At 33.8% G+C, this 18036-nt stretch overlaps 1 protein-coding gene across 1 annotated transcript in view; it reads left to right on the top strand.

The window, feature by feature from the left end:
• LOC150100719 (uncharacterized) overlaps positions 1-17163 on the top strand; it is a 102639-nt gene extending 85476 nt beyond the window's left edge. The window contains exons 4-5 of the mRNA XM_090401869.1: positions 10895-10999; positions 17149-17163. Of these exons, the coding sequence (XP_090257995.1) occupies positions 10895-10999; positions 17149-17163 (120 nt within the window). The remainder of the gene's footprint in view (positions 1-10894; positions 11000-17148) is intronic.
• Positions 17164-18036: the final 873 nt, after the last annotated feature.

Genomic DNA, 18036 nt, shown 5'->3' with positions numbered 1-18036 from the left:
AGGTATATGAGTGACTGTTAAACATTTTGAACATTTTACTATTAAAACAAAATTAAACTTTCAATCAGAACCATGAATAGTGATTACAAAAATCATTCAGAAATAATTGTATTTTAGTTTCCATCCTTTTTTTTTTTTTTTTTTTGCTATTTCTAGTCTTTTTACTATTTCATATTAAGAATCAAAATATTATCAAAAACTAGTTATAGAAAGAAGTTATAATAATAAATAAAATCTTGGCTTCAAAAGATATGTATATAATCGATATGTTAATACTTCTATAAAGAAGTTTGAGTGGTGCAATACTGTGTTGTCCAAACCAGACCTCTCACAAATGAGTCTTAAGATTCCATGGGGGGGGGGGTGAATAGTAATAATGACAGATATTATTATTGTACAGTATATCCATATGTAATTAAACAATATTTTGTGTTATGTGTTATAATAGTTATGTTGATATTATATCATAATGTATAATTATAAATAAAAAATGAATGTACTCATTTTATGCTGAATTATAACACAAAATATTGTTTAATTACATATGGATGTATACTGTACAATAATATTTGTCAATATTTACTCCCATGGAGTCTTAAGACTCATTTGTGAGAGGTCTGATTTGGACAATATAGCATTGCACCACTCAAACTCCTTTACTGTCTGAAAATATTCATTCTCTTATTCACTACTCTCATATGCAACTTCCAGGAATGACACCCTGTCTGTCCTTTCTCTTGTTCTACCATATAAAAAATCACTCTAATTCTGATAAATACTTTTTACAGTCTGCATGTATCAATTATATCTCTCCCTCCCTTTTATCTATAAAATGCTGCAGATTGCATGCTCTTATTATATTCTGACAACCAACATTCCACAGTCCTGATATCATTTTTGTTATCCACCTTCATTCCCACTCAAATATTTTTTGTCCCCACTTCCAATCCCTATGACTGGATCTAAGCATGGTGGTCTAGATGTGTCTGATCAGGACCTTAATAATGAAACATTCATGGTCTTATCTCAGTTGGTCAACATCCTCAGTATTGCAGCAGTCCTCTGGCTTGCCCTTATAACCTTTGCAATGTGTATCATCATCCTGTGATTTGTTATCTCCTCCTCCACTTCCTTCAGCATAGTTCCCCCAGTCAATTTTAATTGTTATATTTTGGATGGGGAAGGAGTTGCTGAATGTAAGATTTCTGTAATATTATGAATTGTCTCTTCTGAGAAACTAATAACGTACTTTTGAAGTTTGAAATTGCGGTCCTGTGGTGTTCCAAAGGACTGTATTGCTATTTGTAGGTTAATAACATTAAGGATAATATAAGTGGGAGATAGCTAGTTTGCTAATTGGCTGACCTGGGGAGGACAACAATAAAGCTGACTAATGTAAAGGTTCTGCAAGATGATTTGAATCGACCTGATATTGTGGACAAAATATAATGATGCCATCTCAGTGAGGCAAACCTTACCAAAGGATTAAAAACTAATTTTTAATGCTTCCAATATTTTGTCTCAGTCACTGAGATATCTTCAGGGATTACAAATAACTCTTGTAACACATGCACGAAGCCAACACAATACTAAATGAAACATGTGGGTGACTCTAAAGTCCCATTTATGTTCTAAGAACACAAATTGTACATCTGCAATCAATACTATGGTCAGTCTGGCCTTGCAGACAGACAATGTATTGGATACAACCCACGTGATCTCCTGGAAGAAAACCATCATGCTCCACCATAGCAAATTTAAAAAGGAAAGACCATTTTTAGAATCTGCAGAGGCACTCAGAAATCAACTGAATTTAAATTAATGCGGATGTATAAAATTTCTCAAATTTTGGGAAACATCGTCAGATGTCCCACTTTACATCCTAGGTCACCTACAAACACCCACAGAAGGCACACCACCTAAATAGGACTTTAAAGTCACCCGACATGCTTCATTTAGTATTGTGTTGTCTTTGTATGTGTGTTACAAGAGTTATTTGTAATCCTTGAAGATGTCTCAGTGACTGAGATGAAATATTGAAAGCATTAAAATTAGTTTTTAATCCTTCTCTAGTGCTGTAAATATTCTATTAAACTAAAAACACGATGTCCTCCCAGCACTTAAGCCTCAACATTCTGACTCAGTGACAAAGTTTAAGATTATAAAGTTTGAGCAGAAAAGATGAAGATGCATGTTACAATGGTGCAAGAAATTGATGTGGCTGGGAATTGTAGGATGATACTGGACAGAGAGTTAAAGTTCAGGCAATCCTACATATTGTAATATGCAATTACCTTCTGAACAGTTCCTAACACTATATAACAGACAATATTACATTGCAACATACACTTTTACAATATGCAAAAGTGGACAACATATTCCAAAATATCATATGGATATTGAGAAATAAACTGAGAAGTAGGATTAAGGAAATTATTATCCCTCTTCATGTAAGACCACACTAGACTACTGTGTTCAAATTTCATTTCCTTGGTTTTACTGGGCTAAGAAAATGGTGATGAGGACAGAATGAAGATTTGTTAGTTGCAAAACTTTGACAAGCAGAAAAGAGGGAAGGGATACCATGCAGAAGACATTTTCAATACTCTTTTTTGTTGTTTTTATTTAATGAAATGAAAATAACACAGGGAATGAGTTATGGTTTAATGAACTCTGATATTTCATCTCTGTCAAAGGCATCATTGGGATGTAGTATAAAAATTATAATGTGCACAAGATTTCAAAATCCATACCAAGCTGATTATCCTTATCTTCTTCCCTAAAAATCAACTCCCTCCCTTTTCAGTTCCAGGTATATATAACATTCCTTGCTTGTAACTTGTCATATTACAGGCAGACTATGCCATGACATCATACACAGAATGAAATTGGGAAGCAAGAAAAATATATTCTTCACTGCAGTAAATACAAACGTGACTTTTTTTTTTTTTTTTTGAATCAGCACCAAATTTTAAAAATCAACCACACATCAATAAATATGGTTATGTGTCCATAAGAGAACAGATACTTTGCAGATTAGGCTTTCTGCCTAATCTGCAAAGTCAATGTGCCTATATACAGCACTAATATGCTGTATGTTTTGCTATGTTTTATTATTACTCCAAGAACCCATGGAGTCAAAGACTCATCCTATCATGTCTTAAACACACAAACTCCTTGCAGACACTACACTACACTCTCAAGCAAGGCATTCCAATCATTTACAACTCTGCATGAAAAAAACCTGCTTCTCATTCCCCTACTCATACAGTTTGACCTCTGGTTCTCCCACTATTTTCTGTAGAACTTCTCCAGCATTGATCCTATAACAACCCCCTTACTAACTGGTAGGTCTCTATCATATCTCCCCTCTTCCTCCTGTCCACCAGACTGCAAATTACATCTTCTCAATCTTTCCTCAACTCAACATTCCAGAGGTTAGAAACTACCTTTGTCAGTCTCCTTTGGACCCTTTCCAACATCTCTGTCCTTCTGAATACCAGGTGACAAAATCTGGGCACAATAGTCCATGTGTGGCCTAATTAAAGCCTTACACAACAGAACAAGAATCTCCCTACTTCTACAAGTTAGTGTCCTCCGCATCATTCCCAGAAGCCTTTGTGTTGTCTTCACAATTTTGGTTATGTTTCCCATAAATTTCAGATCCTTATCCACTATCACCCCCAGATCTCTCATTTCCTCCACCTCCGACAATATATCATCACCAAGCATAAATTCTGCATCCCATCTTTGTTTTCCAAATTTTAAAACCTTACATTTTGCAACATTGAACTCACATTTCCATGCCTAATCACTCAATTTATTCGAGTCTTCTTGTAAGGCCAAAAATCTTCTCTACTCTTCATGATTCATCTCAACTTTGCATCATCGGCAAACAACTGAATATCTCCATCTAAATCTTACCGATATCATTAATATACAAGTTAAACAGTAATGGCCCTAAAACAGATCCCTGAGGCACTCCACTAGTGACTATCCTTTTCCTGGATATTGCTCCCCCCCCCCATACACAACTTGTTGATACCTATCAGATAGCCAGTCTCCAATTCAATGCACTAATCTAATATCCAACCCCATCTGCTCTAGTTTGACTGTCAACTTATCATGAGGTAATCTATCAAAAGCCTTTGCGAAATCCAAGTATATTACTGTGTATCCTTCTCCTCTATCCAAGGAAGCAGTCACTTTATTGTAATAAGTGAGTAGATTACTAAATTTAGCAAATTTAGTAATCTACCCTCCCTTTAGCAAATCCATGCTGTCCATCAAAGATAATACCATTGTTGTCAACCCAATTCTGGATCCTAGTTCTCACAAGCTTTTCCAACAACTTAACCACAACACCTGACACAGATAGGCCTATAGTTTGATGCTCAAGTTCGATCCCCTCCTTTATGAAGTGGCTCAATCTTACCCTCCTTCCACTCCTTAGGAACTTGACCCAGTTCAAGACTTGTATTAAAAAAATATGTCAAGGCAGGTGTTAACTCCTTGGCACATTCCTTCAGAATACATGGTGATATATTATCAACTCCCACAGCCTTATTAACATCTAGTTTGCTCAACTCCCCATACCTCTTGCTCACTTACAGTCAGTCTCTCTTCCCCAACATCAACTGCTCTCAATCTCTCCATGAAGTCACATTCACAAGATTGAAAGACCTTTATGAACTGCTCATTAAGTATCTCCACCACACATCCCACAACAGCTGTCTTTATACCATTTTCTCCAATCAATGTCATCCTTCCATAATCATTCTTTCTTTTACTGGCTACATATCGAAAGAACTCCTTAGGATTCTTTTTGGCTTCATTAGCTAACTGGTGTTCATACCTCACTTTAGCTACCCTCACCAATCAAGTCACCCACCTTGCCTGGTCTTTGTAAACCTCATGGAATTGGTTATTTCCACTTCTCTTATGCTGCAAAAGGTGTAGGGGGGGGCTTGAAAAGCCCCCCCCCCCCAACACCTTTCGTGTGTGGGCTTGATATATATAATGTATATCACTTGTGCTTTGTTTTTTGTGTTGCTTGGGGGCATGTTACAATTCTTATATTGTATCCTCAGGCATTATTCATAAATTAGTGTTTCTTTACGGATGCCAGGAGTATAAGAAATAAGGGAAACAAAATTGTTGCACTGATGGAGTTGATTCACCCAAAAGTTGTAGGGATAAGTAATATGTGACTGGAAGAGGATTAATATCCCAACAGGAACAGAGGTGGATGGGGTATGATTTTATACTTAGCTGGAAACTATATTCTTGCTTTTATCCTTTATCCAAGCATGGGCATGTGGAGTAACTTCATGATATGCCACTTGTATATGCAGGCATACAACTTCACATCAAATTGTCTTAGTATTGTTGAAACATCCCACTTAACTGACTGTTCCAATTATGATGGTTTGTTAACTTATTTTTACCTCTTTCAATTCTGTTCTTCGTTAGTTGTTGATTGATGCTCATTTTGAATATAAGGAAATTTATATTATACTGCACCACCCTATATTCAGATTAGTCCAAATAATATAGAAGAATCAATCAACTATATTTATATTATCACTTGATTTCCAGGCCGAGGTTGTTAATAGCATTTAAGGCTTCCGCAAAGGTCCGATTAATTTTATGAGCGGTGCAATGAAAGAAAATCAGGCAAGCACCAAGTTTAATTCAACAAAAGAAAACATTTAATGTGGAATGGTACAACATAAACATACAAGTATAACTATCTGCAAAAAGTTATCCAATTAAAATTTACAAGAATACATATTCAGATATTAGTAACTTCTAAGTTAGGTTTGTGGATTGTGACTAATGTTGACATTTCTTAATTCTAAAGCTTTAGTATTTCTTTTACATAGTTCTCTCTATCCAATTGGATGAATCATATCATAAATATATTAGCTCAGTTTAAAGTATTCAGAATAATTACAATCCATTAACTATCAAACATTCATTTCCCAGTTCTTTATGCTCAGTCAATCAAGTTGAGATTAGTTCTTAAAAGTTTAAGCTTCCAAATGTTACAATAACTAATCTTATGACAGGCTACACTATATTCTTTCTCAGTCAGCTAACACTTAATAGAACAACATAACACTTATTGTATCGAGGGGAAAGTACTTCAGTACATCTAACATCCGACTATTGATTGACATAACACCACAGCTAAGGTCAAAATATATCCGACAGAATTAACTGATATTGCTTCACAAGTCGTAGAAAGGCCAACTCTTACTGGGTTACTGCTTCTAAGCATCGAATTCGCATAGGCACATTTGCATTTCTTGTTTGATTTTTACTTTATGGTAACACATTTTAAAAGAAATCTTCCAGTATAATAACTGAATTATAGACACAGAAATACACAAGTCTTGATGCACTTGGTTTAACTTATTTACTGACTCCTTATTTTCTTCTATTCTATGTATTGACTTCAGTTCTAGGGAATTATTTAAGTATCAGAACTCCTATAGAAGTAATTCCAAATGTCTATCAATTCCTTTTCCTTTCCTAGACAATTTTCGGCATATCAACTCCCCTTCTGCCACTCACTACCGATCTCTATGCTGTCTCCAGGGCTTCTTTTTTTACTTTTTCTTTCCAATCAACTACATTCTCCTTTTCCTGCCAAAATCCGGTTTTAACCCGTTCAGCTTATATCAACTGGCTTTTCTCTTTATACACAGTAGCTCATGCTCTCAGCACGAGCTAACTAAAACAAACTCCATTTCTCTGTCAGTAGCCAATCAAATCCCATCAGTAGAATTTCATAAAATTACCTTTACTTATAGAAATAACAAAAAATATATCTCACGGTTCACATAAGGTACATTTAAATTTATATATACACAGTTTCTTATAATAAATTTTACAGAATAAAGTAAGTAAAATGAATATCATTTTTATATAGTCTTTTTATTACTATTACATATTCTAAGATTATATAATTAATTTATAACAAACAAAACTCAAAGCATTTATATGAATAATATATTACAAGCAAAAGACTAACAACAAATAATATTTACAAGTCTTGCTTATGACATGGTGGATTATGTTAATTATGAATGAAGTATTATAATATATAAAATATCTTCATTCACAATTTAACAGTATCTTATAATGTATTACACACTTCCTTTCAGATGTGAAGGAATATGTTTTAATGAACAAGGGAAGGGAGTGATGTCGTTGATGAACAGCAGAAGATAAAGGTCTGCAAGGAGAAAAATAGTGGAAGTAGTTTTGAATCAGTATGGTGTAAGATGGACAGGATAAAACATTTAACTGGTTGTTATAGGCCATCTAGGAATATGAAGGATGTTCACAATGGACAGGTGATAAGAAGTATATAAGAAAATTGGCTTAGCATATAAAGAAAAGAGTGATCATTGTTGGGTGATTTTAATTATATAGGCTAAAATGAAGATATGGTATTTGGGAACAAAGAAAATGAATTTTTCAGGGACAAATACTTCAGGTAGTATGTAACAGAGTATGCAAGGATCAAGAACCTTGAATTTCATCATTCGTCAGAGGATGTTATTGTAGATGGGATGTTGAATCTTCTTCCAGTTGGTGAATGACCATGAGCTAATCACTTGAGTGAAGGCCATAAATATGAGGACTTGGCTTCTGTGAGGAAAGGATTATATGTAGAAATATAAGGCCAGTGATTATGAAAAGCTCAGTAGAGCTGTAGCATGTCATGAGGAATTGGGTGGAAGGAAGATCAGTGCTGCCAGGTTGCTGGTCAACTATTTAATAGCAGCAGTATCTGAATATAACGATCAGGAGGTCAAATAATGTAAGTATAAAATGGATGAATAAAGATATTAAGCATGAATCCTGGAAGAAGAATAAAGCATTATGAATGCAGCATAAAAGGAAGGGTAATAATCACATGGAGGACAAAAAATGCAAGCCAGGAAGGCAAGGTTGGGCAGAAATTAGTCAAAAAAGCCAAGAAAAATCCCATTCTTCAGCCAGTACAAAAAAAAAAAAAAACAATGATTATGATAGGATGATGTTAATTGGTGAAAAAAATGGAATGCTAACCACTGCAAAGGATATATAGTCAAGATATTTAATGAATAATTCAAAGTATTTCATCCCAGTATAACATCATGCAGAGCTGAAGTATAAAGGAATGGAGGGGCTAATGGTGAGCAGGAAGAAGGTATATAAGAAATTAAGCAAACTTGTAATGTTAGTAAGATGGTAAAACTTCATGACATATCACCATATGTTTTAAAGGTGTGCTAATGAATTCATAGCAGCATTGACACTCTTGTTTAACAAGTCTTGCAATGAGAAGAGTGCCAAAGATGTGGAAGGAGGGAAAAATTTACAGGGCACAGCAAGACAGGTTTCAAATTGTAGTCCATTCTGTGTGTGTCTGGAGTTGGTATTAGAGTGTTTTTGTGAAAGCTAGTATCCAAATTCGATTGTTGATAATAAGAATTTCTGTGATAGTTGCATGGGTTTAAATCTTAAATAGATTGTGTTTTAGCAATCTGCTTATGCGTTATAAAGGTAGCAGATGCACTGGAGAAGGAAGATGGGTAGTATATTTAGATTTTGCAAAGGCCTTTGATAGATTACATAAGTTTGTAATTAAACTGAAATGGATGGGGATTAAATAACAGATTAATACATCGGATAAGAGATTGGATGTCTGAATAGGTATCGGCACTGTGTATGGGAACAGTATCCTAATAGTCTCTAGTGGTATGCTGTATGGGTCTGTTTTGGGGACCATTGCTATTTAACTTGTATCTTAATGATGCTGGGAGAGGTTCAAATAGGGATATGCAACTGTTTGCAGATAATGAAAAAACTGGGAGAATTATGAGGAGTAGAGTATATGCTGTGGCTTTATGAGAGAATATGAATAAACTATGCAAGCAGAGTTACTAGTTCAGTGTGGTGAGGTGTAACGTTTTAAAATTGTTTACAAAATATCCTCACCAGTTTACAACTAGTGGGGATATTTTGCACCTGCTGGATTTTTATTTATTTGTTATTTAAATGTTATTTATAAACATGGATTTCTGTAGTACATGTTATTTATAAACTTATAGTACAAAATGTACTATAGGTTTACGAATAACCTTTCATGGGTGGGAGCAACATAAAAAGAAAATAATAAAATAAAACAAAATGCAAGACAGTGTTCAGACCAGTTTTAACTTATGGATCTGAGAGCAGAATCAGAAATAAAACACTTGATCAAAGACTAGAGACTACAGATGTGAGAGTTCTGAGAAAGATTAGGGGAGTGAAAAAATGGCATCAGTGATAGTATCGTATTAAAAATGAGGATATTAGAAAAGATCTTGCTATTGTTAGCATTCATTAATGTGTTAGCAGAGCTAATCTCAGATGGTATGGTCACCTAAACAGATCGGAGAGGAAAGATTAGTAAAACAAATATGCTTTGCCAGGCTGGCAGGAAAAAGATCCAAAGAAAGACCAAGATGGAGATAGATTGATACAGTAAAAAGTGCCGTAGAAGACAGGTAAGACCCATTAATGCTGGTGTCATGACAGATAATAACATTCATTTGAAGAAAAATTGTTGATCAGAAGTTAGTGATGGTGTAACTTTTTTCATGTAGTACTATCATAATATCCTGTTCACCCTTTATGGGTAATATCAAGAATTTGATTATAATGATATTATTGGATTAATGCAGAAGAAAGTGTTCAAAGAATGGGGTATCGTTAATGATAAGGAATGGCATATTGTTCTATCCCAACTCTGGAAGCTGTAAAATGAGGATATAGATATAAGTAGAGAATTGAAGAGCAGGTTATTTGCATGAAGAGTAATCGATGTACAGTATGCATTGCCTGAGAGTATGGAAGCGGTGAATGAGTTTAATGCATAGATTGATGAGCTGTGTGTGTGTGTGTGAGAGAGAGAGAAACAGTGGAGCCTCCGCTTGATGAGTCTTGACTCCATGAAGGTCTGATGATAGTAACAAAGGACCACCTCTGGAATTTGAGTGCAGTTATCAAGGATATGAGGACTAAAATTTTTTACTTGGTGAGTGAACAAGTGAGATGGGTTAACTGAGTTAGTTGTACGTGCACTGTCAGGGAATGAGTTTACAAATGACAGATGTTGTGTTAGTAAATGGTTAGTGTGGGCTTCCTACAATAAAGTATAAAATATCTACAAAATGGCCAGATAATGATGATAATAAATATATACATATGTGATCCTCTCTGAAGTAATTTGTATAATTATATTTTATTTATATTTTCAAATTAATAAATAGTTTTTATTATTTTTTACCTTGCATCATTGAGTATAGATTCCACAAAAAATGATGCTTTGACATCTGAACATGTACCAGTTATTTGGTTTTCATATATTAAATGAGTAAATGATTTATTTTACTCAATATACTCAATACTCAATATGTATTTCTGTATATATGCAGTAGTATCTCAAGTCTGAATGATCACATGCTGTCACCTGAGTTGGTAATGTGATCACCTTAGGAGGTCACCAGTTTGCATGCTGTCCTCTGGAAGAGTCGAGTGGGTTTCTAATTTTATGGCCAAGCAATATATATAACTTCTATTGATTTCTAACAAAAGAATTTGTTCTAAGTACAGGACCATAGTTAGAAAATAGGTAACAATAGAAAAAAGTATCCTATTGGATCAAACATTTTGGTATAAAGTTACAATATGAAATATATTACTGTTGTTGTGAAAAATTGATTTCATTATAACAAAAGATTCTTATCTGTATTTCATATCCCTAATTAAATATCCAAGCTTCCATGATCTTAAATTTTGTGCCACTAATGTGTGTCTGATGCAAAACAAATCAACGATGTCTTTATATTAGGTGATAAGGCTTGAGGCTCTGGGAAAAATGGCTTGTGTTTTAGGAGAAGTCCAACAACCACTGACCATGTGGCAAGCAGCATTTGGTGTAAGTATATTTCTAAAGGTATGCCTATATAAGATCTTTTGGATAGTCTTGAGAACTATTTCTTGCATCCAATCTCTGTTAAAATATTGCATAATATAAAGGAATGACAGGGAAAGAATCAGTATAACATGAGACATACTTTTTTTTTTTGGCTTTCATGAAATAGTCTATTTTATGCCATATAAAAATTAATGACATTTGATATTTTTCTGATAATTTCATACTTTTTCATGAATTGTGAAACTACTCATACTACCAAATCCCAGGTAAATAAGTTAAATGGTAGTATCAGCAGTTAGGTTTTCTAATTCCTTCATTCTGGACTTTTTTTTTTTCTTTTTCAAATAAAAGATATTATCATATATTATTGCTTCCTTTAGATCAGCTCTTCCCAAACTGTGGGCCTGGCCCCCTTGGGGGCCATTAGTTTTGTTGATTAGGGGGTGAAATAATGAAAACAACTTTAAAATGTTTTAAGACTAAGTAGATATTTTTTTTATCTTAAAAGAAACGTATTTAATTTTTATTTTTTTTGTTATTTTTTATATTTTAATGGAAAAATTAACACATTGGTGTTGGTTCACAAATTTTGCTTCCTGTGTATTTCAGCACTTAATGAATATTAGTAAATATATGCTTATTCATATGTTTAATTTCAAAGGTATTGATAAGAAGCACAGAAAAAAAAAAAAGCTTACAAACGCAAAATCTTGCGCTCATTTAAAATGGCAAAGTTTTTTGTGCTTTAAATTAATGTTTCATTGCTAGCATACACAGGTGCAGTGATGCACATGAAAGAAATACGCTTGGTGTGTATGTTTTGTATTGAATATAAATACAATAACCTCCCCAGTTTTTCTGGAGGTTTTCATTCTGCAAGCACACAAACCGGCCCTGTGAACACACAGGATACAGCCATAGGACATAGCACGACAAGGAAGGCAACAGGAAACCACCTTGATCATAGTCACTTCCCTAGTACGGTAGCATAGCTGCCCCTACCATCCGTAAGGATGAAAAGAAAATCATTCCATTCCATAAATACAATAAATATTATAATAATGTATGCCTGTATTAGGATTTTTTTTTCCCGATTGGGTGGGCATGAAATCTTAATTTTTCCAAAGAGGGCCTTGACATAAGTTTAGGAAGCACTGCTTTAGGTGACCCTTAATTATCTCCCATGCCCTAACATCCTTACCCTGCAGTGCTTTATGCCATGGCACAGAGTTAAGCTTCTTCCTAAGCTTGTCATAATCACCAGCCTTTTATTTCCACATAAACCCCTTCTTGACAGAATATCCTCATGTTGTAGAATCTCACAAGTCAAGACTGCATGATCACTTTTGCCAATTGGAGGCAATGTGACCACCTTGGTTATGGATAGCTCTTCTGATCCTACAAACCAGGTTCAATACCTTCACACATTGTACTCTCCTCCATTGCATGCTGCCTCAAGTAATTATCTCTCAATAACTGCAAATTCAAATTACCACAATGTGGTCTTTGCCACCACCACTGTTCTACCACACACACACACAGGCACCATACTGACAAATCATATTAAAATAATAAAAATACAAGTTTTACTTGCAAACTAAATAGCTCAGTCAGTGATGCACCTGTTTAAAACAAAACTACAATAAGTTAACCTAATATTATCCACTAAAATATGAAAAAGTTACTTATTTTTCAGGAGCGCTAAATCAACGCTACACACACAATATGCCACCTAACAGCGTTCTCCAATCTTCAGTCATATTGTTTCATTATCATAGTCTACTTTGTCTTACCAGTGTCTTCTTTGCAGTGATGGAAGTAGATACTGTAGATTATAGATTTCCAAACTGTATGATTAGGAAGAAACAATATGAACACTCTGTCAAACATTTTGTTGATGTTGTTTATTCATTAACTAAATGCATTATTAATACCATATATTAAACTTAAGATCAACACTGCTGTTTTTCCTATAGTCTTTCTTCATTTTTGTGAGATGTCAGATATTAAAGTGAGATAGCTAAGTTAGATAAAGGAAATAGCTACATAATATTACTGGCCTTTGCAAAGGCAAAGGCCTGTAATATAATGGTGCAGCCCAGTGGGATACTGGGAATTTCCTGGTTGGCTGGCATGCAAATAAGCATTGGTTTTTTTTTACAAAAAAAACTTATTCAAGAGTCAATTTTTATTAATATAATCATAAAATAAAAATGCTATTAATAAAGAGCAAATGCAGCAGAATACATATATGACAATTCAGATGTTATGTGCAGTGCACTATTATTCAACTGAATATCAGCTGTTCGCCTATTCAGCATTCACTTGTTTACTTCATGAGTGACTAGATGTATTAAAAATACAAACTTATTTAATGCTGACCGTTCACAAACATCTTACATTATAGCCTACCAGTTTTGCCAGCAAACTGTCTAGCTTTTTCAAGGCGTTTATGGAAAGACATAAATACTAGTAAATGCAAATTGAAAGGAAAAAACGTTGTCAACAAACTAGTAGCTAAGGTTACATGTTCGCCTGACAGAGACTGAAAGGACTTATTGTTCTTATTCATTATCACACGTGCGTATTTGTTGTAAACGTGTAATGTGATTACTGGCTAGCTGTAGTTCAGATGGATTTAGAGAGAGGATCAGGTTTTTCCACAAACTGTTTAGGATTGCACCCTGATTTCTGTTGAGGTTTCCGCTGGTTATTAACACTATTGTAGCTTCCTTGAATAAACAATGTCTGTAGCCGTCATCCAGATATGGCATGGAGCTATTTTGCCACTGTATTGTGTGGTTAGACGTACAGAAATGATGTGCTAAGCCAAAAGAGATACTTCTTTTGTGATTTACATCACCAACATGTTCTTTTTGTCTGATTTCTAAACTCCGTGAAGTCTCTGTCACGCGAACGTGTAACCTTAGCTTCTAGTTTGTAGCTAAGGTTACACGTTCTTTAACTTTAGCTACAACGTTTTTATGTTCCTTTCAATATGCATTTACTAGTATTTATGTCTTTCTGTAAACGCCTTGAAAAAGCTAGACAGTTTGCTGGCAAAACTAGCCAGCAAAAACATCTTACATTATAGCCAGTTAAAACTAAGCTATAATGTAAGATGTTTGTAAATGGTCAGTATTAAATAAGTTTGTATTTTTAATTATCATACAACCAAATATGTTTAGTTTAAACAATTTTGACTAGATGTAGCAGTTAAATAATAGTAATAACTATTTTTATATGCCAGTTGTATAGTATGTTATATAATATATTGTGTTATTTTTTAATAACATAATAATATTCATATTTACAAATTTAGGGACACAAAACACATGTTGAAATGATTATTTTACTTATTAATAAAATAACAATTGACGTTTCGATCCCTGTATTGAGTCATCATCAGAAAAATACATATGTAACTATGTATTTTTTTGATGATGAAACGAGTTTACTGAAACAAGCTACATGTTCTTGCACTCTACAAAGGTAAATTGAATCTACACTAATTGATCTTTTACTTAGTCCGACCTCTAGTGGTAAAAAAACGCAATAAACCATGCTAAAGTCCTCCCATACTAAACCAGGCATACAAGATCATCAACCATACATTTATAAAAAAATGTATGAAATGCTCAAGAAAAGATTTCAAGGATGCCATTGCCATACCTTATGTTAGAATCAATCAGAAAATATAGACAGAACACTACACAAATACAACATTAAAACCACTTTCAAATCCCTGACAAAATTAAGACACCTACTCAGTTCTTCCAAAAGATCCTCTTCCACACCTAGCCCACCCAGGGGTTTACAAAATATAATGCATATGTAACTTACCATACATAGGGGAAACAGGGCAAACCATCCCAATTAGGAAGGATGAACACAAACGGCACATTAAATACCTCCATTTTGGTAAAACCGCTCTTTCAGACCACACACTCCAGACATACCACAGAATTGATCGGAAAGGTACCAAGTCCCTGCACCACACCAAAACCTGGTTCGAGAGGAAATTTAAAGAAGCATGTGAAATGCTCAAACTCAATCCTAACCTGAACAAAAATGATGGTCTAACCATTCCAAGAATGTGGAGGACCCATTTGCAACCATTATAGCAACCAGAACAAGCCAAAGAAAAATCTCAATACAAGAAGACTAGGTGAAGTGTTTTTTTTTTAACATTCAATAGTAACCTGAACTGTACGAGTCCAGAAGAAAATCTTGGTATGGGAGGACTTTAGTAGGGTTTATTGCAGGGTTTTTTTTTTTACCACTAGAGGTCAGACTAAGTAAAAGATCAATTAGATTCAATTTACCTTTGTAGAGTGCAAAAAGTGCAAAAGCATGTAGCTTGTTTTCATATACACATGTATTTTTCTGATGATGACCTCAATACAGGGGTCAAAACGTCAATTGTTATTTTGTTAATAAGTAAAATAATCATTTCAACGTGTGTTTTGTGTCCCAAAATTTTTAAATATAAATGCTGATCACCATGTAACCTTAAAAGGAGTCAGCATATTCATATGTCAAACAGGAAAGTGCAAGGTGGTTGGAAGAAGTTAAAAATGATATTACATTTTTTTGTTACAGCTGATTTTACAGAATAAAAAATATGATGCTACAAGACAAATCAAAAGAATGTAAGAATCTAACAGTTGTATGTTGGCAGATCCCTTCACAAACCCATGATACTTCAATTATGAATATAATCAACCAGTCTTCCCTCTCTGTCATTGTCACTGAATGCAAATGTCCTTGCATCTTCATTATCTAAATATTTGGCCAAATTCAATATATTTTATAAAAGTGTATTAGATGGCTCAAAGTACAAGTAAGGAAATATCAGAAATTTAAGATATTTTGAATAGGATTGTTTTGTAGCATAAAAATTTGTTAAGTAGCAAATGAAATTTTAGAAATCAAAAACATTGACATGTTTGCTGAAATAGATTTTAAAGATATAAATGGATAAGAATTTAATAAAATTCCTAGATTCCAAAAATATCTAGTCCTCCCATCCCTAAATGTTGAGAGGACTAGATTTTTCACATGGAGAGTGGCAAATTAATGGAATAGGGCATCAGTCAATTGTGAGTGCTTTGTCTTAATAGGCTCAAGGAGGAGCACAATAGATATTGTGTGGATAGTTTGGGTCTCCCACGATGAGTCTTTGGACTCCGTGGAGGTACTCATACAATAATAATACAGAAATATCATGTTAACCATGCTAATGTTATATTAAAAAGACAAAATAAATAATGATGCTCTTAATGAATTAGCATCAGAAAGAATTTAAAAACAATTTATAACATAAAATAGCGATTCTTGGCCCATTCTCAAGTAATCTCCCATGCTGATTTTAGTTGCAGTCTGCTGCTAGATACCACATGGAAATCTCTTATATATAAATTGGAGAAGATGGATACAAAACTGACATGGATAAGTTACTAAGGATTTTAAAGGAAAGATGCAGAGAATTTTCATTATACATGACAGGAGCAAAGAGAACAAAGGGAGTAAACCTGTGATAAATAGATGTGAAGACTAAATTTTTGCTTGGAGAGTAGTGGACTAATGGAATAGGTTGCTGGAAGTGGTTGTGAGTGCAAACTGTCAGAGAATCGCTTTAAGAAGAGATAAGATAAACAGTGTGTGAATAATGGTTATGTAGAACTTACACTGAATGTTTTGATGCCATAGTGATGCCCAGATAATAATAGTAATAGATATATTCAGGGCTTTTTTGGAATGTATGCAACAGTATGGCATATAGCATCTTTACATTGGGACATTTTGACTTAAGGATACTAGGTAAATGTGTAATTTTTTACACATTTATCTAGTACACCAAATAAAGAGTACCAGCACCTATTGTCTTACAAAATAAACACTAGATATATCCATTATGGAGCAATATTCAAAAGAAGTGACTATCACTACCATAACCATTAAAGGTGGAACTAGCCAAATCCAGAAAGTACAACAGTTAAATTACCATAGCCTCTCCTTGTTCAGTATTAAGTTCAGCCCTCAGTGTTCTGTTAATAATCACTGTGAATTTTCAAATTTAACCATTTTTGAGATTTTAAGATATGTTATACCTAAATCTCATGTATTATATTTTATTTCAGTATATTTATTCTTTCACTTTCTAGATGCTATTAGCATAATAACTCAAATTGAATTAAACTGGAATTAGACACATGCTATCCATACAACACTAACATAGCTGTATAGTGCTAGTAAACTTTTCTCTCTTTAAATTTTAATTTGGTATTTTCTTAAAACTTACAGAACTGATTATTTATAATACTAAAGATTAACTATATGTGGATGTATTGATTTTTTTTTTTTTTTTTTTTAACAGAAATGTTTTCCTCTTACAAAATACAGCAAGTTTACTGTTAGACCAAGGTAAGATGATATCAACAATAAATATTTCTTTACCATACTCTAGTGATATGTTGCTTTCAACTTATGATATATTTAAGCAAATTACATGCCCCCCCCCCCCCCTCCCATGGAACCAAAATCATCATCTTGCATAATTTGTGCTCATCAGCAGACGTCACCTTGCAGATTTAAAAAAAAATATATATATATATATATATATATATATATATCATAACATTCTAATTAATCTCCTAATTTGAGTTGTGAAGACTTCTCCCTCACCCTCTTCTTTTGATTAGTATGTTAGTGTACATGAAATAAGAAATTACATTTTTGTTAATAAAGTGGAGTTTATGTGAGGCAGTAAAAAAAAAAAAAGTACTGATATTAGAAGAGTCCTTGTTTTGTGTGTACATCTTTACTAACATCAGTTTTTAAGTTTCTGCTACTGAAATTTGCTGTTTTTTGTATGATTGGCGATTTTTTAGTACAAATTTATTGTCTCTGTTTATATCTAACTGTGCTTGCATTCATTAAATCGCTAGGTTGCGCGCAGTGATACAAAATGCGCGGCAGCAATTAGAGCACCTGCAAAACTCTTTCCAGAGTGCCTCGGCTAACAGAAATAAACAAGGAAAAATAAGGAAAGG

Source organism: Typopeltis vanoorti, chromosome 12 (genome assembly GCF_054136105.1).
Source record: "Typopeltis vanoorti isolate ZY-2024b chromosome 12, IOZ_Tvanoo_1.0, whole genome shotgun sequence".
Taxonomy (NCBI): Eukaryota; Metazoa; Arthropoda; class Arachnida; order Uropygi; family Thelyphonidae; genus Typopeltis; species Typopeltis vanoorti.
Note: the sequence above shows the minus strand (reverse complement) of the source record. Positions and strands in the feature narration are given on the sequence as shown.